This window comes from Gallus gallus, chromosome 1 (assembly GCF_016699485.2).
Source record: "Gallus gallus isolate bGalGal1 chromosome 1, bGalGal1.mat.broiler.GRCg7b, whole genome shotgun sequence".
Classification (NCBI taxonomy): domain Eukaryota; kingdom Metazoa; phylum Chordata; class Aves; order Galliformes; family Phasianidae; genus Gallus; species Gallus gallus.
The window spans coordinates 125,308,085-125,331,472 of NC_052532.1; the positions used below are offsets into that span (position 1 = coordinate 125,308,085).

Genomic DNA, 23,388 nt, shown 5'->3' on the forward strand with positions numbered 1-23,388 from the left:
TATTCTTATGGAAGCAGAAGTCCTGGAATTTTCCACTTCTGGTCTAACACAGACTGAAAAGAAGACTGTGCTTGTGGTTTAAATGGGATGAGGTTAATATGGCTTCCTGAAGGTGATCTCTCTCCATGGTGATAGGATATAGCGCTTGTCTTTTTAATTAGAGAGGTGGGTGGGTTGGATCCCGAACATTTAGATTTGGGTTTGGGTGTGGACTTACGGACCTACTCCTCCCAGCAAAAGCTGGGACTGATTGTGTCTAGGCCCACCTTTTGAATTAATTTTCAGTAATTAAAGTGTAACGTGTGGGAGGGGGCTAAAATGAAATACAATTAAAATGCTCCCTCTTTGGTATCCTCATCCTTATTCATTTTAAGCCATCTCCGATGCTCTGATGGGTTTAAGGCTTCCTGTATCACACACTGTGCAAGCAGAAATGTTTGAGTGAACTCTTGCCAATGGCTCTGAGCAAGCATGGGGCATGTTTCAGATTACACTGTGTGTTGTTGTTCTGATCTGATCTCCTTGCTAGGAGAGGCTGAGAAAGGCCGCTCTAGGGGATTTACTTCCAGCAGCAGCAGCACATGATCCCTCAATCGCGTGATTCTCGCCGCCAAGGTCTAATGGGGAGGGTGAAGGAAAAGCTCACGCTGCCTTTTGGAAGCAACAGCGGCGGCTTCTGCTTGTGGGCCCCCTTCGCCAGCCGGGTGCTTCATGGCCTCTCCCAGGTTAGAAACCTACTGCTGCCCCAACAGGGATGCAGCCACGCAGCTCGTGATGAACTTCCAGCCCCAGGTCTTCTGTGGGGTCTGCATCGGCAGCGCCTCTGCCAGCCTGCTGCTGACCATCCTGCAGCTCCTGCCGAAGAAGGGGCAGAGCCTGCGGAAGATGCCCAAGGCCTCCTCCTCCTCCACCATTCTTCTCCTTATCTCCGTCTGTGACATCCTTGGTGGCTCAGGTAAGCGCCATCTTGGTGTTCCTCGCCTGTGCTGCAGCAGGCCCTGCCGGCAGATGGTTGCGAATATGCTGCGTGTGTTCAGGGGAAGGTCTGGGCTGAGCAAGATGAGAAAAGGGCAGGCCTTGCGGGGAGAAAGGCCTTGCTTAATAGCTAGGTTTTAAAAGTAAAAGTTCTTGGCAAATCTTCACTGAAGTCTCTACTTCAAATTAAAATCCTGCCCTGGCTGGTGCTTAGAGGAAGGCGTAGAAGCAGAGGCGAGGGAGCACATGAATAACTAAAGCTGACTTCCACAACTTAGTTGATCCGTAGGACTGCATTTGGAAAATACATGCACGTGTCTGCAAATCCTCTCAAACAGAGTCAGTGCCGCTGTTCACATACCAACCCAAAACTGGACACAGCAGGCTGGCGGCATGGTGCGTGGAACCGCAGCTGTGAATGGATCAAGCACTGTGCTGGCATGGGGAAGGGAAGAAGCACCCTTAGCAGGGAGCCCTGCCCCCAGCCATGGGCTGTCTAAATCTGCCCTGGAATTCACTGCCAAGTTAGACAGAAATTACCATGACACATATAGGGGAAATAAAGGCTGTTTTTTCCACATTAGCATCTTTTCTCTCATGTTAGATAACTGAGGTAGTACTGTTTTTTAAGTCTCTGCCTGTGAAAGGAGTAGGGTTTTACACGTTTTCCACTTTCACACCTAGCCAGGTCTTCTCATGGTACATAAGAAGTACCAATATTAAAACAGACGGTGGATGGGAAAATAGAGAAAGACATGGAAAGAGCACAAGAGCACCTGGAAAAGGGCCTTTCAATCATAGAATCACAGAACCACAGAATCACCAAGGTTGAAAAAGACCTCGAAGATCATCTAGTTCAGCTGTCCACCTATCACCAATATTTCCCCACTAAACCATGTTCCTCAGTACATCTAAATGTTTCTTGAACACCTCCAGGGTCAGTGACTTCACTGCCTCCCTGCACAGACCATTCCAGTGTCTGACCACTCTTTCAGAGAAGAAATTTTTCCTAATCCCAGTCAGATAAAGCCAGCAGTAGATAATGTTACTTTTCTCCTTTTCTTTTTCACAGGCAAACTAGAACTATTTATCCGCAATTGTCCTTGAATTAGATTCAACTTGGAGGGTGGGAAGCATGGTGTGCTGGTGCTGTGTGTTGGTGCCTTAGGGCCTATTTCGAGCAAACCCACTGAATCTCAGCAGCAAACTGAGTTCATGCAAAAAGTCAGTATTGTTCTTACCTAATAGTGAAACCATGCTTTATTCAGCCCCTTGACAGAGAGGAAAAGAGCTGCTTGTAAAAATGAGGACAGAGAAGAGTGTTAAATAACATTTTTCTGAAATGAGGAGTTGTAGAGAAATGACCATTAACAATATGAATATCTGCAAGTTAAACTGTAAGTCATTGGTTACTGGCAATGACAATATATTAAGTGCCACCTGATTCCCTTTAGGGAAGTGTATAACGGTATCTGTAGATAAATGAGGCTCAGATCTTTGTGGCATGACATGGCGAATCCTCCAGGTTCACAGCTGCTTTCTGTGAGCCCTCACCCCACATCTGGCCTGCACTGCACACCCCAATAGTCACAGCCCTGTGAGCATGCAGAATCCAGGCTGCAATGCAGAACATGCGACCAGCAGCAAGCATGTGACTGCAATCACGCTGACAGGCACAGAGCACTCATGCGTTTCTCCTTAGGTGTGATCTTCAGATCGAGTGTCTGGTTGGGCTTCCCGAGCTTCATTGCCAACATCTCAGTGGCCAACGGGACTGACATATGGCCCTCTGCCTTCTGCGTGGGCAGCGCGGTAGGTACAGGGGTACAATCCTGTTTGCTTTGCCCACACAGGATCCAAAAGGCAACATTCTGTGTCCTAAAGGGGGTTAGAATTTCCTTAAATTCCTGATGTGGATTCTGGATTAAGGAACTTATAGAATAAGAAAATATAAATGCATTACAGAAGTGCAGATTTTAAGTAATATAACCACACTACTGCCTGAAGTATAAAATTGGAGCTTACTGTACAAGAAAAATGTCACTTGTTTTTTGTTACTAAAACACAGGTAATTATGCCAATTTCCTCAGCTCAGTAGGAATGTAGGGTAGCCAAAGAATTCACACATCAGCAATAATGGTAGTAGCTTAACAAGTCAAGGTTTACAATATAGAAAAGAATATGCTGCATATAAGTAGAACTATTCAGTTCTTGTAGGTTTTAAATAAGATGTGCCAAAATGCAACTTGCTTTATTTCGTACGCCTAAACAATGACAATTTCAGTCATGATGGCAGAAGTGAGTATCAGTGGTACACACCTATCAGTTCTCAATTTTCCATCATACATGTTTAATTTTTGCTTATGAGATACGAAAGTGAGGCTTCTTTTGTTCTTTTTGGTTTTTTTTCTTAAAGGAAGGTGAAACCGCCAACATCAATATCTTGCAGCAGGAATGCCCTATTCAAAAACCACGTTTCCATATGTCTTAAGTTTCGCTTTCTGGCCCTTACCACAGAAAGTAGTATTTTAAAGCAGTGACAGAGGTGGTGTACGCAGGCTGTTTGTTTTTCATTTTGATCTCAGGTTAAATGGCAAGCAGCAGTGCGGTCTACCACAATTTTTATTTTCCCTTTCTTGGGCTCCAGGAAAGTGCTGCAGTTTGAGTCACTTGCTAAATTTAAATTTAATTATATTGGAATGAAAAATGACCCTTCTTCCCCTAACATATTCTCCTGTGAGTTAATAAAATGTTTCTGGTTCTATTTTAGGTTTCTTCTGGTGCTGTTGTTTTATTTCATTTACGCACAAGTCAATGAAATTCCAAATAGTGAGGCCCTGAATCATCTCCTTCAAATGAGACCCTCTGATCTATAGATGGATACTCTATAGCAAGATGTGGCATTTTGCAAGAAGCTAGATAGCATATGAAAATTTTGGTTTTTAGGTGCATCTGCTTTTTATTATTTTTGGCAACCGTCTAGACTGTGTTGGAATTTATGTGTGGAAAGACCTCACAGTTTATTTTTGTATGTATGTGTTTATATATACTAAATTCTGCATTTCTTAACTGCAGCAAATATGTAGTAGTGCAGATTAAGTTACATACTGAGTGCTGTGAATAAAGTGCACTAGCAGGAAAACTGGAATTTTATTTTCTGACTTGTGTATTATTAAAACGTCGTAGCATTTTGATTAAATACTGAATAATTCATGTCACAAATGACTACATGTAGGAACTATACCCTTGCTGTAAGGAAGTCTTTCCCAGCTTGATGTACCGTTGGAGGAAGGAATGGTAGAACTCAAGTCACTGATGTCTGGCTCAGTAACAAGTATGTTGGTTTCCAGGTGTAAAAGGATGCTACTATGGAGCTGTGACAAAGGGTATTCAGATAAGAGCTGAAAGCAGGGCTCAAAGGGAAGTTAATCTGAATATCAAAATAGTCCCAGACCATTACAAATAGCCAGGTCCTGTTAGGAAAAGATTTGGAATTTATAAACAGAGTCTAAGAAAGGTCAGTTATCTTCTATAGGCTCGTGGGAAAAATGTATAGGGTCAGCTCAAAAATGCCGTGGAATTTAACTTGACTTGAACTTGTTTCCTTTGGATTTTTGTAAAAAACTAGCTATGGAGTTCAGTATGGACAGTGTTGGGTATTTTTCTGCATATAATCTTTATTGGTAGTAACACCAACTCAAGTTTTTGAATGTGGATAAAATACCCATCACGCACAGAACCCATGATGCAGAGGCACACTGTGGTGATGGCAGACCTCAGTTATATTTTCATGCCTCAGCTACCGAAAAATGAAATTTGACTAAAATGTTATACCAATTTTTTTTAAATAAAATGCTCATTACTAATATTTGAAGTTAAAACGTTGTTTTATCATTTACTTTAGACTTCATTTGTGCCATTCAGGGTTAAGACTGGAGATGTAAACAAGCACCAGGTTTTCTAAACAGCTGAACAAGCTGTGAAGGCAAACTGCTCAGTTTACCTAGGAGCAGATCCTTTGGCTACAGCGACACTGCAGTTTTGAATAAGAATTCATACCTCACAAATCTCAGTTGGAAAATGCACACATTTAAAGAGCAAATCCTGAGGCAAAAGGTTTGAATCCTCCTTCACCTCCAGCAATGTTTAAGAAGCAGCTGTGACGTTTGCTTTTTTTTTCTTGCAGATGTGGATCCAGCTGTTGTATAGTGCTGGCTTCTGGTGGTTATTTTGCTATGCTGTCGATTCTTACTTGGTGGTAAGAAGATCAGCAGGACGGAGGTACTAGAATTAAAGCTCTGAATGCCTTATTTTACTTCCCATGCTGTACATCCATGTTTGCATGCAGCTATCTGAGGGTATAAATGAAGTCTGTGTGAACGTGATGTTCGCACGGTTACCAGATAATGATCTGTGTGAGTGGTGTTCTGAGTGCTTCAATTGCCAGGGCACTGCTCAGATATTGATTTGTTTGTGCCCAACTAGCATTTAAATGTAACTGAATTTATTTAACTTTCAGAAAAATAGGGTGCAGATTGGGCATTATAACACTATTGCCACAAGATGCTATTTTTATCTCTGCTCTGTACTTGAAATTGATTTTTGTGGCAGAAGTGTTAACCTTAATAAAAAACAGCAATGAGAGATTTTTTAAGCACACAGGTATGAATCTCCCTCAGGTGGGAGCAGTGTCTGACTCTCCAAGTCAAACAGTTCTCTGCAGCCTTCAGAATGGTGCTTGGTTGGCTGTTTGGCTCCCCTCTTCACTTTTTTTGTTCCTGAACATGCTGTCTACAGGAGCAATGAAGGATGCAGGGTTTCCTTCTGGAGATCTGGGAACAGGGGAGAGGCTTCTTGCCTCTGGTTGAATGACATGACACTTCTGTGTGCAAGCCTGCCCAGCCACCAGGACTTCTCTTTTTTCTGAAGGGCCCCTATGCTTCCTGCCCTCCTCAGTGCGGTGTGCTGCCAGAGCTGTTCACCTCACATCTGTCTTATGTTAACGTTGCCATGTGAGAGTTAGTGTCTTTAATAACCTCTGTCCTGTTTTCTCATCCAGTACAATTGTGCTGTACCATATGATGGCCTGGGGGCTGGCAGTTTTGCTCTGCATGGAGGGCGTCATGCTGCTTTACTACCCGTCCCTTTCCAGGTGAGCAGGTCTCTGGATGCAGACTCCAAAACCATGGTATCCTATGGTCATTTGGATGTCATTTGGGTTTCAGTGGGCCCTGAAGATATCTCCCAGACATTTCAAGCCCTGTGATGCATTTCAGTGCTGTGGTGTGAGCCACTGCATGGTGATGGGGCCCAGGAAGATGACATAGTGCACAGGGCTGCTGCAAGCATGAAATAGTGGCCCACTCCTGTTCTCTTGCTTTCGGCTTTGTGTTTACTCCTTTAAAATGGAGGAAAAGTCACAGATGGTGCAAGTTAATAATCAACTTTGTGTCCAATGTGAATTGGTTGTGAAAATTTGAGAATTAAAAGTTTAGCACCTGTTTAATTCCTTTCATGTTTGTACTTTTGTTTGTTTTTTGCTTTAGTTAAAGGTGACATTGATGAAATAATCGAGGCTGTCAGATGTGGAAAGAAAATAATGAATAATGTGTTAATAATTTTTTCTCAGCTGTGAAAGAGGCCTGGAGCATGCAATCCCACATTACATTACAACCTATGCCCCACTCCTGCTGGTGCTGGTGGTCAACCCAGTCCTGTTCAGAAGGACGGTGACTGCAGGTATGTTCCTAATGACCAGCATGAAAGCGTAAATCTTATTTAGCAAAATAGAAATAACATTAAAAGTCATGCCTATGTATTTAAGGATATGGGATAGCTCCTCATTAAATCAAAATGGAAGCAGTCAAGGGTAGAAGAGTATTGCCTACCAAAATGAAGATACTATCTCGATAGAAAGTTTGCCTTAGAGGTACACTGATCACATACTGAAGTTACGCTGATTTAGATCTCTACTATTGCAGACTGGCAAAGTTACTTCTATGTTACTAAATTACTTTTGATTTAAAGTATTTCTGGCAGTGTATGGTGGATATATGATGGTACTATAATATTGGTACCAACATATATTTCGGAATGCAGTTAATTCTTTTTTTAAGGATAATGTTGGTGATATCTGATAGTTGGTTTAACTTCTTTGCAGCTGAGAATTTATAAAAAAAGATCAGATTTGTTTCATAATCTCAGAATCGGGAGTAACAAGTGAGAATTGTATGCAATTCAGCTGAGACCCTGAAGCTTCTGTCTGATTTAGTATCCAGCACTCTGAAGAAGCGTGACTGGAAAAAGAGGAACAAGTTGAATGAGTTCCTTTAATGCAACATGATCAGTGCTAGGTGTTTTCAGTGCCTGAATTCATACTTATAATCTACACATTCAATATTTAAGAACAGCAACAGAAGACTCTGTGTTTTGAGTTCAGTCTTCATCCCGTCTGCACTGCATTCCTCAGTAATGCCCATCAAAGGAAGAGCTGACAAAATCCATTGAATGTTTTTTTAATATATTTTATATGTAGAATATCTGTCTATTTTTGCTGATGTTACACTGCCAAGTTTTGGAGGTGTAGACAACGCTGTACCAATTGCATACTGAAATACAGCTAATTACCTTTATTGAGGTACCTTTTTTTTTTTTCCACTTATCTCCAAGTCCCAGAGTGCTACATACTCAGTAGCAAAGACAAACCATATTTGCATCATTGTATTATCACAGTCTTGTAACCTGCATTTCTGAGATAGCACTCAGCAAACCTCTCCCTAATTTATACAGGATAATGTTTTTTGTTTTATTTTTAGTTTAGAATAATGTCTCTATGCATGAGCAAACAGAAAACAAGTGTTACCTCCAAAGGCTGGGACCAAAGTGCCCTTTAGGGGAAGAGATAAGCTTTAGTTTAAATTTTAAATAATCAAAAATACCTGTAACTGATGTTTTGCAGTCTCTAAAAACAGAGAGTAAGCTTACTCCTCCACTCAGCATTAGCTGCTATATTTGTGTGGGTTGAAGGCATAGACTTTTTGGAGTGTATTGAAATCAGTAGTTTGGTAAATGGTAAACTTACCTTCTTTAGCATGTCCTATAGAAGAGAGGACAACACATTTTTTCCTACAGACAACAGCAGAGGTCTTCAATGAGAACATAAATAATAAATGTTTGTGCTTGTATGTGACATGCATTCACGTGTGCTTATGTATGTGTGCATTTTGTAGGTATGTGCACATATGTTCATATGCCTCTGGCAGACTGTGTGGCTACAGTACCTACCTGTATACCTACTTTAATATTTGTGTCTGTATTACCTCTGCTACCTGCTCACGTAGGCACTAAGGATCAAATTTGTTTCATACTTTCAGAAGTACACATTGCTAAAGATGATGTCTCGTGTTTCCTTGTTCTGAAGTCTTGCCAGCATAGTTTTCTCAAACATCCTGCAGTTTCTCTTCATTGCCTAATGAAAGTAATGAAGAAAAGCAACAAGGGAAAAAAAAAGATTTGCATAATGAGATCTGTAGAATGTAACCAAGTGAGAATTTCGGTGTTTCTTAAAAACAGAATTTCTCCTTGGCTGTAGAGAACAGTAACAGAAGCATTAAGCTTCAGCATAAAGAAAGGATGTTGAAGTAGTAAGGCAGCAGAAAATGTTAAGCACAGATGGAGCACTAGAATCACTTGGCTGAGGATCACTTTGTGCGTTCCTGATTTTTCAGCAAGCTTGCCGAGTCTGCGAACAGTCATACCTAGATATAACTACAGTGCTTAGGGACTGAGAATGAATTGGATAATCTCTCAAAGTTTGTTCCTTTTATGGAAAAATACACAATTACTATGTTTGTGTTAGTACATATGTCGATTCCTTGTGATATCCGAACAGTATGTTGCTTATCTGTCTGTTTTCATTGGCATTACAGTTTCAGGTTCTAGAGATGTAGTAGCCAATGATGTTTTCATGGCACAATTACATATGAAGTGGATAATAGCATTGTATTCTGACTTAATCTGAACGTCACATAATAAATCCTTCCTTATGTCACGCACATCATAGAGAAGCATAAACACTACCTTTTTGTTAAAGAATCGTGCTGACCATACTATTTTCTGTTTTCACTGGGCCTGAGAGAAGAGAAAGCTGCTAGTGGGATACCACCTACTTCAGGAATCCTTAGTGGATATGCTTCTTTTCCTTGGGATTAGGCTATGTACAAGATTTGCTGCTGGAGACAAACCCATTGGTTCCTTTGTTCCCTCTTTGCAGACATCTGTTTTCAGTATCATTGTACCTATAAGTAACAAGATGTACATATATTAATGAACACAACTTGATACTTTCCAGTTGCCTCTTTACTGAAAGGGAGACAAGGGATTTACACAGAGAATGAGAGACGGCTGGGGACAGAGATCCAGATGCGCTTTTTCAAGATTATGCTGGTATTCACTGTTTGGTAAGAGGTGCATTTTGTTTTTACCTGCCTTTTCCCAGATGGATACAACTGGGGACAAGAACAGAATTGGATGAGTTACTTCATTTGCTTGTCCTTATGGTTGGAAGGGAAAGTTTCTAAGGAAGACAGCTCTAAGCTAGTTCACAAACTAGCTGAATCACTCACGTAGCACCACAAGGCTGGAAGGAAATGATAAAAGTGTTTAACCAGCAGGAAAACAATGACACTGAGAAACAATAGCAAAAAAAAAAAAAAAAAAAAAAAAGCAGCTGGATATAACCTAAGGCTGTCTGAAACCACAGCAAGATTCCAAAGAGCTCACTCTACATTCTTGTCATCAAACATGCCATTGAAAACTTACAATAAATACACTTCTAGGGCATGCTTCAGGGCTCTGGTTCTGATCATATGATGCATCATCACTATGGTCTGCAGATCTTAAGTGTGTGAAACAAGTATGGAGTTGTACAATCAACAGATATACAATTAGCACAGTGGTGTAGCTAGGCTGCTATTTTACAGGTTGTGTAACTAGCAGGATTATCACAGTGGAAAGGGATAAAAAAAAAAAAAAAAGTGCCTACCTGTGTCTTAGGCTCACAGAAAAACTCCAAAGGGAGCACTCTCCAGAAAGAGATCCTTCACTAGTGGCAGTCAGTCCTTAAATGGGGTCTAGGAGGGTAAATTGCCTTCACCTGTGCTCCTGCGGCTGACTCAGTGCTCACCTCAGGTGATCAATCAGTGGTTTAGGCCATGATTCAACAGTTCCCATACAAGAGTGTTGACTGGAAATACAGACTTACACACCAGAAAGGAAATTTTTGTGTGTTGTGTGTGAAATTTCTCATCATCTGATCTTTTTTTCTGATATTCCACCTTTCTCCATGAAAATAGCAGTTTATGGTAGGGCAGGGAGGGGAGGAAGAAGGGCACAAGGAAGGTGGGGAAGGAGGGGGGGGTGCATATCTCATTCCCAAATCCCCTGCACCTCTGTCCTAGCAGCACCATCCAGTATGAAAGAAGCTGCAGTGGTGGATGGGACTGAAGGTGTTGGATGCACTCAGCAAAACTGAGAGAACTGAAAGAAGTCCTGCTTTAGGAGCAGTCTTCCAATTGTCACACAGCAGTAAAGGCACTAGATGAGGGAGTGATCTATGTTACGTGGGTCTCTGCAGTGAGCTAGCAAGACATGGTCACTGCTGGAAAGTGTTCACCACCTACGTGGATAACACAAGCAAGGGAAGGAGGAAGGAAGCAGCCTAGGAGTAGTGAAAAGATTTGGCCAAATTTCACAATCTGTGCAAGTATTTGATTTTTTCATACACAGCTACATTAATGCACGTTTCATTGCTTTAAAGGGCTGAACAGGGAGAAAGGCTGCTTTCTCATTTTGTCCTTTCTGCTGTATTTGAGTGCTCTGGGGGGAAACTATGGTCATTTCTCAGGAAACAAGTTTCTTCTGGGAAGGGTGGGGTACCCAGTGGGAGCAGGGACACTGACAGCAGCAAAGCAGCGATGGCATGCTGGAAATTGCTGTAAATAACAGGGAGCAGAGTTTTATCCAGGCTTCCAGGGTTACAGAAAGAAAGAACATTATACTGGAGCTCAGAGGCACAGCAGAAGTGCATTACAACCTTAGGGACTGTGGTCAGCTTGCTAGTCTGGGAGCAAGCATGAAAGAAAGGAGCAACCCCTCATGGACACAGTGGGCTTGACTGTTTATTTCCTTTTTGTCTCAAAAAACCAAAGCTAACAAAACACATAGTTCTAGGGTTTTTTTTTTTTTTCTTTTTTTCTTTTCTTTTTCCTGCGGATAAAACATAAGCTTTAGAGTATAAAAACTCTTTCAGTGGTTACTGTGCAGAAAGTCTGAGACAGTACCATCTTAGAAGCTTAGGGGAGATGCTGTTCCATCCCAGAGGTCAAAAAAGGAGATGAGTTAGTCAAGGAAATTTTGGGCAATGTGGGGTACAAGAGAAACCTGTATATTTGGGAGGGATGAGCAGAAGATTTTAGACTGTGAAAAAACACAGGATCTGTGTAAACCCCTTCAGAAAGTATGATATGGATGTCGGTCATTTCCTTCCTGAGGCACCAGTAGAAATATGTGGAAAAGCTGTTCTGACTGCTTAGAAGTCATAAGAAATTACAACCATTGACTATAACCTTTATTTAGTGTATCATATCCTCATTTTCTCTTGGAGGATGAGGCTTAATGCTCATCCTACTTTAGAAAAAGAAATTACCTTTATTCCTAAAATTTAATGGTATTTTCAAGGACTTTAAAGTCAAATTTAGTTCTGTTTTGTAGATTTTTTTATAGACATTTTGAAAATCTACTCAAATATCACACTGAAATTTTAGAGATGCTGGAGTTTATACAGCCTTTTCTAGTGTATTTGCATATGTTTGTATTCCTTTAACTGTGAGTATTATACTTTCAAGACACTGTCTGCAGTGTTCCCATTGTGGATCACTGTTGCTTATAATCTCAGTGCAGTAAGCTCACATGATCAGGTTTAATTCTGTTTGGGTATATGGATTTCTTTGTCTAGGCCTGGGCTGGGAAGTAAGAGTCTGTTTTCTAATCACAGAGTCAGAGAGAGCTATGGGTCCCTTCACATTGAGACTTAATGTTAAAAAAAAAACCAATAATCTCTCTCCTTATTAAGGTTCCTAATTTCTATAATTTGTAAGTCATTTGTATTTTACATATACCTACATATATACGTATCACTGTTTTGTTCTCTTTGTCCTTATTATTCCTGCAATAGCTGGTCATCTAATATCATCAACGAGAGCCTTTTGTTCTATCTCGAAATGCAGCCAGATATCAATGAAACACCTTTGAAAAACATTAGAAGTGCTGCATTGATCACATGGATTATAATGGTAGGTCAACCATGGTATGTATTAGTCTTTGAAATCACTCCTGTAAGACTCATGGAACAGCACCAGTGTAGTGGGTTTTGGGGAAACACTCAGAAAAGTCAAAGGTAAGAGAAAGGAAGGAGCGGTCACTGGAAACATACAAATTTTGCTTAAAAGGTACCAAAGGCCAAGATTTTCTCCCATTTACAGGAGTATGCAATGAGTGATTGCTACCCATTTTATGATTCCAGAACAGACCATTGCAATGATTTATGGTCTACCCTTGCTAACCCCTGGCATAAGACAAACTGCGAATTTTAGCTCCTGTTTCTTGAAGATTTGCCCACAAAATGGGCTTTATCTGCTAATAGTCTGGTTGTAACTACAGTTTTCTTTATTAATGACTTATAAGAAATAATAACATCTTGTAACATTTGGACAGCTATTAGGGGGAAGTACATGATGGAATTTAAAAGCAATGCACCAGAATATAGCTATAAGAGACCGAGTTCTTCCCGTACTCCGCCCTTTTCTCTCTTTCTGTTGAAATAATTGACAAGGGATTTTACAGAGGTGATATTGCAGGTTCCTTTTTTAAGAAGGTTTATTCTGAAGCTGTTAAATACCTGTGAGGCCTGAGCATGCTCTGTGCACTTAAGCTCTTGAGCTGCCTGATATTGGAAAGTTAAGCAATGCAACTGATTTGTTGCAGCCTTCTCCCCGACAAGGACTGAACACGATCGTGTGACAGGGACCTTACTCTTGCTCACTGGGAGAGCACACGGTCAGCTCTAGCAACTGAGCTATTATTTTAACTGGCTGTAAAAAAGTTAGGATTTTCCTGTGAGAAGAATGATAACCGCTGAAACCATTTTCTTGTCACACATCCTGAAGCAGTGGGAACAGAAGATTTTTTGGAAATCACTTGGGATTTTCTTTTTCAGTGTCTCTCCCTGGTTTTCCATTCCACTTTGATGTTCATTTTCACTGACTTAGAAATCTGCAACAATTCCAGACAGTTCAATTGCTGCTGTTTTAAAAAAATTTGCCTGGATGTGCTAATGTCTATTCTCACAGATTTGACTTGGCTTCTAGTGAAGAGTGCAATATTTGCTTTTCTGAATTAAAAAATGTGGAGCTTGTAAGGAATGTTAAAAACACATTGGGGGTTGACCAGCTAAAATTCATGCTAGAAAACCATTTGGTGCCTGCTGTTCACAAGGAAGACTTCAGCATTCAGAAACAACAGGTTGTAATTTCTCACTCTGCTTTGTTTGTGTTTGTAGTGGGAACAATGTACACTTTTATTTGCATGCAAATATCGTTTTCTAAAGACAGCAGTTGTTCACTGTAAGGGAAGTTGTTAATGCATGCAGAACGTTTTGTTGGAATTCAGAATGAAGCCTTGCTGATGTAACTTGTGTTGCACTGCTCTTTCCTAGGGAGTTCTTAATCCGATGCAAGGCTTCCTCTTCACATTAGCTTTCTATGGCTGGACAGGATGGAGAGTGGACCTGAAATGGCAGAAGAGAGAAATACCCTGGGAATCAATGTCCTCATCAACAGTGGGCGACAATGACTATCCCTCACCAGTGAACTACCAAAGCAACGTCCACGATTCAAAGAAGATATCGACCACTGATAGCCAGCAGACTGATGAGGCTATTAGCATGTTGTCTGAAGGTAACACTAGCAGTGATGACAGGTTGACCAGGAGCTCTGCCATCTACCAGGGCTGGTAGCTTAAAGGTGGAGAGCTGAATCTCACTTCTCCCATTGTCAAGACTCACAAAATCATGGCACTGTGTGAACCACTGCTCACTCTGGAATTTTTGCCTAATGGTTTTTGGCTAATGGCTCAATGTAATTTCCTGTAGCTTTTGTTCGTGTGTGAGACTGTGTACGATGCAGAGAAATGATGGTTAATGTCTTCACTTGCCTTATAGGAGATGTGTAGCAAGGTACAAAGGCCTGATCGCTTTTAGCAGGCGTATGTCTCTGCAGGGATGTATGTTACTTATGATTCATCTGTTTTCTTTCAATCTCTCCTGTAACCTCCGTATGGTAGAAGAGTCTTTTGTTTAAATAAACAGACTATTAATATGTTGGTTTTTAAAATGTGTTCCCTTGCTTGCCTTGCTCAGCATAAAATTCCCAGGATTACAGCTCTGAGACACAACTTCCACCCTTGATACTCTAGTAAAACATGAGTGACAACAAACTTGGCCATAAGGACAGATTTCCCTGCTTGTGCAGAATTTCACTGTCAAAGTCTCCTTTTATCTTGCTTATATTAATTTTCAGCTTGCTTTTATCTGGGGAGTTGAATGTCTTTTAAAACATGGAGCTGAGGCTCCAAGAAGGCTTCAGAATAATGGCTCCAGTTCACTGCTTCTTCAAGCAAAAACAGCTCTTCAGACTATTGTTTTTATTTGAATTCAATTTGATCCTTATACATACCTGTCTAACAGGACTATGACTGATAGATGCATTAAGAGATAATATTTGCAAAGAACATTGAGATGATCTGAGTGGTCATCAGAAAAGAATGAATAGAATCCATAGTTCTTTCTCATCAAAATAGAATGAACGGAATCAGTAGTTCTTGCTCTATGCACTCTATTTTAAGCCTTCAGTTGCAGAATGGAGAGATATCACATCTACTCTCCATACCTCCTCAGGTACAGATCTCAGTTGGTACAGTGCATTAAGTACCCGAACAATTCCCAAACTTGGTTGAAAAGTAAGAAAAAAAAGTGATGATGATGATGTCTCCCTCAGGCTTTTAACCTGTGTATCAAAGTTAGAAATGACATGGCTGAACACGGTTCTACTGGAAGCTACCAGACAATGTGACCGGTGGTTCGGTGAAAGCCTCTCATCCTCAGCTAACCTCTCTCCCTTCCTTCAGTATGTGGCCAGGTCTGGTCGTAAAACAAAATTTACTTTCTAAATCCTTTTACATCTACTCTGACTGAACTTCACAGGCTGTCCACACCTTTCTTTTCAAACCCAGTTCAGTCCCAGCTATTGTAAAAACAAACAAACAAACAAAAGCAACAGAACAAATACAGCGTGAAAGACAGCTGAAAGGTTAGAGCAATTGTAGCATGAAGTCTAAGCTGCCGTGTTACTCAGGAAAATCCCTGGATGGCTAGAGAAGCAGACTTGATAGAAACTATGCAGTAGGATATTGATTTGCTTTTTAAAATAAATGGCCTTCTTGAATTAATCATTTAAAATGAAGGTGTGAAACAATGAACTGGTAATTATTTAGGCAGGTCATTACAGAACTGTTGTTGGTTTGTAGAAAATCATTTAAATCGCGCCCTGTGGAAACCTTTGTGGTTTTATATCTTTACATTCCTGTTTTAGTTGTCAGAAATACTGGCAGATCACCAAATCTTCATTTTTAAGTGGTTTCAGTATTTTCCCTAGAAATTCTGTTCCTCTGCCTGTACGGTAATTTCTTTTCTAGCTAAATGTGGAGAGAAAGCACAGGGACTTGGGAAGCAGACCATGCTGATCCTTATGAAACAGAGACACATTTTCTGTGCAAGACTCATCAAAGTAAGAGCAGGAAAAAGGCAGAGCTGGAATTGTTGGTAAGCCTTTTCAGATGCTAGGGTGTGGGCCAAGCTACCAAACCCAAAAACCAAATAAACAGCCTCTGGCTTCGTGGGAAGAATCCTGTGACACACAAGCAGTCGGGAGAGGCCCTGCCATGGGGCTGAACAGCTGGTACGTTCAGTCCTTCCTTTTGCTGCTGCAGGGTGTACGGGGCACAAGGAGAGACATGGCACCCACCCCTGTGCAGTGCTTTGTTCCTTGCTTTTTCTTCACCTTTCAAGGCTGTCCTTGAGACAACAGTCTACTAGGGTGTCGTGAAAGATTAGAGCTCATTCAAGTGCTGAAGACAGACAACTAATCATAGTCTGCTACACTGAGATCTTGATATGGGGCACAGCAGAGCAAAACCACGGCATTTTTCTGACATAAAAGAAACGGGTGTTGGGAGAGTTTTCCTATCTGCTGCTCCCAACTTCTTGTGGATATACATGAGGTATGCATTCCTCCACATATTAAGATGAAAAAATAATCAGTTCTGCTAATTTGCAACTATGCGTGATTTAATCCCACACAAACCTTGTTCTTGCCTCACCATATAACAGTGTAAGAAAAGCGTTGCCTTCTCCAAGCCTTAGAGAGTTGCCTGTTTCTTCCCACCTGAAATCTGCTTTCAAGGTAAACCTTCTGATTTCCCCCCTAACTGTGCTATGTTATGGACCAGCCTCCCATGTTTACTTTTGAGCAAAATGAAGTGCCTTCTCCAAGAGTTGGTGAGAGCACAGTGCTACAGACACCATGACCTGTACAGGACAGCTGTAACACCAGCCCAAGTACTACCTTAAATGTAATCTCTGCTGATAGGAGACTTGTGGTTTACAGTTTTCCTGTAGATGATGTTCTTAATCTGCACAGTCAGCATATTGTGTTAACTTCTGCATCTGGATTTATGATGGTACAAAGGGGTCACTTCAAAGCTGCTTATATTAGGAGTATCTCAGCAGGTTTCTTCTACTGCCTGTGAGAAGTGCTTGCCTCTAGCCTGAATATTTGCTTTCCAAGCTGTGTTTCAGATATGGCTTGGATTAACAGGGGAATGGTCTTGTCAATACTGAAGTCAGTAGATGCACGCAGGGTCTATGGGCTTCACTACACCCCATCTGTGGGATCAGCTCGCTCCATTATCACAGCTTATCTGTTTATGAGCAGGAACAGAGATGTAGCAGAGTGCAACTCAGGAGAGAAGTAAGTAGGGAATGAGATAAGAAACTGTCTAATAAAATGTTTGTAGCTGAAATACTATGTTTTGAGAGCAGACAGATGGTCAATTTCAGTTTATTAAATCTATTTTGGACATATATGAGCACAACAAAACCCTTCAGAATTTGTTGAATGAAGAAAAGCTGTATATTTTCTTTAAAGTTGAATCTGTGCACTGAAATAAAATTGTACTAGTAGAATCTCATAAAAAGGATATTTATGCCCACAGGGCAGTGCAGCTGAATTGCCTCTATTTAACACTCTCCTCAACTCCCAACTAGCTTCTCAAATCTAACCATATATATGAAGTGTTCTCTGTATTGCCCAAAAGTTATTTTTAAGCTTTTAAAGATTAGAAGAGAACGTCAAGGAAAGGCATCCTTCTATACCCTCTAACACTCTTGTAAACACTCCTACCTTTTCACTGTAGGTGGAAGGGGATGTATGGCCCTGTATGTGACCTGTGAGTATTCTACTATTACTGTTTATGTGGTCAGATGTTCAGACTAATTGCAAAGTTGAAATACAAGCTACTGAATAATAAACTTCTTGAACAGGCAGACTTGTTGCATACCTCAAAATGCATAAGCTCTGCATTTTGAGGCCCACCATACTGTCTGAATACCAGACACCTAGCTACATCTCTCACTAAGCCCTTCCTCTGGTCCTGTAGACCAAATAGATGGGGAAAACTGGAAAGTGAAATGCTAAACACATTTTTTCTCCTCCCTGTATATACGAGTTTGACTTGTAATTCAGAAGTTGTCATCAATGTATATTCATGGTGAAAAATGTATGCAGTCTTCTACAGTTCTCTTAATTTTCACAGATTCCTCGAGTCTACAGTATTTCCAGGTGGAAATCACCAAACCACACAGTAGTTAATGTAATTTAAAGAAAGGCCAAATGATACCTGGGTCACTTATCCATTAAGGAGTAAGCATGTATCTGCGTGGACATTGAAGTTGGCAGCTCAAGAAGATGCAGACTTACTGAGAAGGAAAACAGTGAGCACAGTCAGATCCACGGACAATTTGAGTCTGTTTTGCTTTGTGGTTTATATTCCCGGAAGAATGCTGTCAGTTGTACGGAAAGTTGGTTTACTCACTCTGCCCTGCTAAACAAACTCCCAAACATTCAGAGAGTTAACTCTGTAGGTATTTGTAGGTAAGATTTTCAAAAGCTGAGAAAATTCATTGAGTGACGAAAACATCACTCACAACAAAAGACCAAACAAAATAGAGCACATTCTTCCTCGCAGCTAACTAACAATAGTGGGTATTTCCAGCTCTTCCAACCACTGCGTGCTCATACTAAACAAGATTGAAAGAGTCCTAGAAAAGAAACCCAGCCATCCCACCTAGAAAGAAAAATGTGACCATCCCCAGACCTTTGACAACCTCATGATTTAGACTGTGTTCTCAGGTACTCTTCCCTCCTCGGTTTGTTTCAGCACATTGTACAGCAAAGACCTGCTTGCTGGGCTATGAACTTTCACAGCACAGTCTAGAGGGAGTGCCGGCAGGTGTTGGGACATATTTCTCTGTGCTGTGTGATTGAAAGCCCTGAGAAGATGTTTTGCAACTGATAGCATCACCAGAGCAAGGGCTGAAAGGCAGAAGGAAATGGGCGAGCTCAGCCGTGGAGCTGTGTACATTTGTGCAACACAGTGGAAACGTCCGTAAGATGTGAAGGTGGCATCCACACATAGAAAAGCACATGTTTAGAGCCCCTCAACTGGGAAGTTGGAGCAACTTAAAAACAATCCATGAAGTTGGAGCTGGAGTTTGGCAAGGTGAAAGCCAGGAACCAAAGTGAATGATGCAGTCAGAGTAGCTTAAATGTGTAGGAAATAGGAATGCCAGCTTGTGTAGGAGTTTCCACAGGACATGTTTTTTGAAGTTAATAGGGACTGTGGATAATGAAGGAGAATTCCCAGGCAGGGAGGTACCCTTGCATCATGAGGAAACAAGCAAAAAAGCACTTCAGAGTGAATGTGTCCCAGCTTTCCCTTTCCTCCCTTCAGAGCAAGTTAGCTTCTGACTAAGGTGAAATGAGCAATCCTGCTGAAATGAAGATATCCTATGATGTTAAGTGATGTATTCAGGGTAATGTCCAGATAAGGTTAGGGTTTTGCAGACAGAAAGTCTCAGCCATAAAAAGCTGCGAGACTTCTTTTAGTCAGTAGGACCACTGAAAGTTATTTCAATCATTATCAAGCATGATGCGATCTACTGCAGCTAAAGAGTTTGGCCACAGTGTGTAGCATTTTGCAGCTACTTAGCAAAGATTGAGTAACAGTCTTAAGTGATTGCTTTTGTCCCCCAGCAGGTCCTCAATCTCCCCCCAGCTGGGACTTTCTCATTATATGCATTTCTGGAAAAGCTTTGGAGAAAAGAATGCAACTTTTACATAGGGGGATCTTTTGGATTCATGTTTCCATTTTGTTTGGTCAAACAGGTTAAAATCCTTGTGGATAGACTAGGGACATGTTCTGCTTTAAAAGCCAGTTGTGAATAAGGATGAGCTTCATCATTCTGTATGAAACCAATTTTACTTTGGGGGGGGGGGGGGATGGAAACCCGTTGTCATTATATGAGACTGTGTTGCCTTCTCTGAAAATAATCTGCAGTCTTAACCCAGCTCCAACTATTTTGCAGGAGCTGTCTGGGTCCACTTTTCCCAGTCCTTGACTTGGAGGCAAGAGCTGGAAGCACCTGGGCCTGGTCAGCAGGTTAAATCCCATGGTCTTGGGATGGAGCAGAGGCTCACCACGTGACCTGTCGAGGTCCCCTCCAGCTCCATCCTGTCTGTGATGCAAAGCCACCGTTAGGTCTCTTGGTCAGGTATAATGGAAATTAAAGAAGTCTGTGGTATCTGTTCTGAGCTGGGAGCACAGGTAGCATTTTCCAATCAAAGCCTTTTCAAGATTGTGGAGACTGATTCACTTACGGGAGCGGGTTGGTTTGCTGTACCTCATGCAATGGCTGTCATCTCAGGAAACAAAGGAATTCCTGCTGGAAACGTGGGTCTGTGCTGGTTAGAAACTACGATTTATAATAAATGTGTATGTTGGTGTGTCTCTCTGCCTCTCAGTGAAAATCATCATGTTATTTATACTTACAAATGTGAGTATGGTATGGTCTTAACCTGAATGAAAAGTGACAACAGGTAAACTTGCCCTACGAAGCCTGCATAGAAGAAATTGGTAATTCTTTAAAAATAACACTAAAAAAAACACATTGTGACTGGAGGTTGTCCAGAGAAGGGCAGTGAAGCTGTGGAGGATCTGCAGCACAAGTCATATGACAGGCATCTGAGGGAACTGGGATTGTTCAGTCTGGCGAAGAGGAGGTTCAGGGGAGACCTTATTGCTCTCTACAGTGACATGAAAAGAGGCTATGTGACGTGGAGGTCAGCTCCTTCTCTCAGTTAGCAGTGATAGGATGAGAGGGAATGGCCTTGGGTTGCACCAAGGGAGGTTCAAATTGGATGCTATGAAAAACTTATCCACAAGAGTGGTCAGGCAGCAGCACAGGCTGCCCAGGGAGGTGGTGGAGTCACTGTCCCTGGAGGTGTTCACGAATTGTGTAGATGTTGCACTGAGGGACATGGCTGGTGGTTAAGTTGACGGTTGGACTAGATGGCATTGGTGGTGTTTTCCAACCTTACTGAGGCACCAACCTGGTGCCCCATCCTGAGCAGTGACACCAAGGGAACAGAAGGTCCCTACTCATGCCCTGCCATCCTGCTGGGATGAGGGCCAGGTTGTCATTGCTGTCACTTCTGTTGCAAAAATGCTGGGGCTTAAGGGCTCGGAAAGAGCCACAGTGGCTTGAGATGGGTTCCCTCCCTCTGGAGAACAGGTCCACGGTATGACTGTAGATAAGGACAACCTTGTCCAGACCTGCCTCTTCACCAGCTTTCCTCTACCTGCCTTGAACCACTGAGCACTGTCACACAGTGTAGCAGGAGGGCCACAGGGCCACGTAGAGTGGAGCCTTGGAACCTTTCCATCTAGTCCGGAGAGGTGCACACCCAGTCATGCAGCTGCAACCCTCTTTAAAAACCTTGGAATTGGGTAAACCCAAACAAGACCTTTTTATATCGTGCTTACTGAAAAAGTTAGGTTTTAATGATGCTGGTTCTAAATAGTGTGGTGGGTATTTTTGTGCAAAGTAAGGAACCTCTGTGTTGGCTGGGCTGTGTCCTTCCGCCTCAGGGATCCGCTCGTGTTTCTACTGCAACAGCAGATCCTGAACAAACATTCTTGAGGAAAAAAGAAGGGAAAAAAAACAAACAAACCAACTCTCTCTTTAGGCTAAAGCACTTAAGCAAGTACTGCATTTTACATGGCAATGAAAGAGCTTGCTCTCCCCTTGCTCCATGTCATGTGCCTCCATGTGAGGCGGCACAGCGTCCTTCCCCAGGCCATGTTGGAGGCACCAGACATGGTGTGGCAGTGGGCTGAGGCATTCCCACAGCCCAGACAGCTGTTCTGGCTTCCCACTTGCTATGTGTGCCACTCAGTGCCCCTTACGAACACAGTCACTCTGAGATCTGTATGGTAGAGGCTAGGTAAGGAGGCTTTTTCCTTTTCCCCCAGGGAATCTATAGTCTAAGAGCTAGACCAAAAGGAGGGGAGAAAAGCAATGCTTTTATGGGCTTATTTTATGGGCTTTATTATGGGCTCCTGGTAAATGAAGTGTCTGGAGCACAAGTCTTATGGGGAGCAGCTGAGGGAACTGGGATTGTTCAGTCTGGAAAAGAGGAGGCTCAGGGGAGACCTTATTGCTCTCTACAACGACATAACTGGAGGTTTTGGTGAGGTAGGGGTCCATCTCTTCACACAGGTAACAGTGATAGAAGAGGGAATGGCCTTGAATTGTGCTGGGGGAGGTTCACTTTGGATATCAGGAAAAAACTGCTTCACAGAATGAGTTGTGAGGCATTGGAACAGGCTGTCCAGGAGAGCAGTGGAGTCACCACCTTTGGAGGTGCTCAAGAAATGTGTAGATGTGGCACTTAGGGGGCATGGTTAGTGGGCATGATGGGAACGGGTTGACCGTTGAACTAGATGATCTTAGTGGTCTTTTCCAACCTTTATGATTCTATGATTCTATGACCCCTTGCTCCTTTGTTTTATGTGGTGGGAGCCCAGGGAACATTTGGCTGCCTGTCACAGTGGTGGCTCTGTGCTCAGGGCTCTGACCACAAGGCTATCGGCTATGGAACTGTACACCTGGCATTTGTATTTCTGTCATGGCACCCTGAGGGATATTATTTGCATTGGTACAGAGTGGAAAAAGAAGTTCCGACTGTTTTGTCCCAGACACAGCCTCTCAGACATCCTAATTCTGTGGGACTGGTGTGTAGCTTCGTCTTCCAGTATCAAGTATAGCAAATACAGACTTCAGTCTTCATAATACAAGCAAATAGATAACCCTCGTACTGCAAGGAGCCCAAAAGTACATGAGCTGTAAGTACCCCTGGATGGTCCCAGTGTCACACAGGCTGGATGGGAAAAGCTCTATTTGTACAGTTAATTACATGGCCCCTGCATTCGCACATATATGGCCTTGATCCAGCCTTACCACAGGGACACTTCACATGCAACAGTCTACCTGGATGCAACAAGGCACAGGGGAAAGCATATTTTTTCATGGTGAAGCAGAAAAGTTTTATGTGAAGTGCTGTGTTATAGTAGCAGCATTGCCACAGTTACATTTCAGTATGCTGATTGTAATTCCTTGTTGTTATTCTGGTATTTTTAGCTAAAAAATGTGGCTGTTCTTCATTTTGTGTGTCTTGCTGCATTACTGGGTGACAGGAGCTTTATGCTTTGTTTCTGTATATTTTATTAAAATAACACAAAGTAGACACGCATTTCCTGCATTTGTTTTATTCCAGGTGAGATTCCAAACAACTGCAGGATCGCCTCTTGTCCTGGGCCTGCGGAGACGTGTGAGAGAAAGTGAGAAACACTCAGGCACAGTTACACAGCCAGCACGTATGTCTGCAATGCTCTCACACAGAGGTACACACATAAGTTATCCTTGATTTTCAACATTACAGTATCATCATTTCTGGTGGTGGCTGAGCTACGAATTACATTTCTTGGCAGATGCCTTTTGGTGCTTCTCCCCCCAAGTGTTGGTAATGTTTATTAAAAAACAACAAGGAGAAGACTCGGTTGAAATGATAAGCAAAGCTTCTGTTTGCCAAAACTTACATTTTCATTAAAACAGTCCTTTCA

The 23,388-nt window shown here is 42.0% G+C and overlaps 1 protein-coding gene across 1 annotated transcript; it reads left to right on the forward strand.

Moving 5' to 3' along the window:
• Nucleotides 1–639: 639 nt before the first annotated feature.
• Nucleotides 640–14,423, forward strand: GPR143 (G protein-coupled receptor 143). The gene is given in 8 exon segments (NM_001277739.1): nucleotides 640–955; nucleotides 2,678–2,787; nucleotides 5,162–5,256; nucleotides 6,035–6,127; nucleotides 6,605–6,714; nucleotides 9,326–9,434; nucleotides 12,209–12,326; nucleotides 13,748–14,423. Coding segments are annotated over 8 exon segments (1,179 nt in total). The 5' UTR covers nucleotides 640–711; the 3' UTR covers nucleotides 14,048–14,423.
• The last annotated feature ends 8,965 nt before the right edge of the window (nucleotides 14,424–23,388 follow it).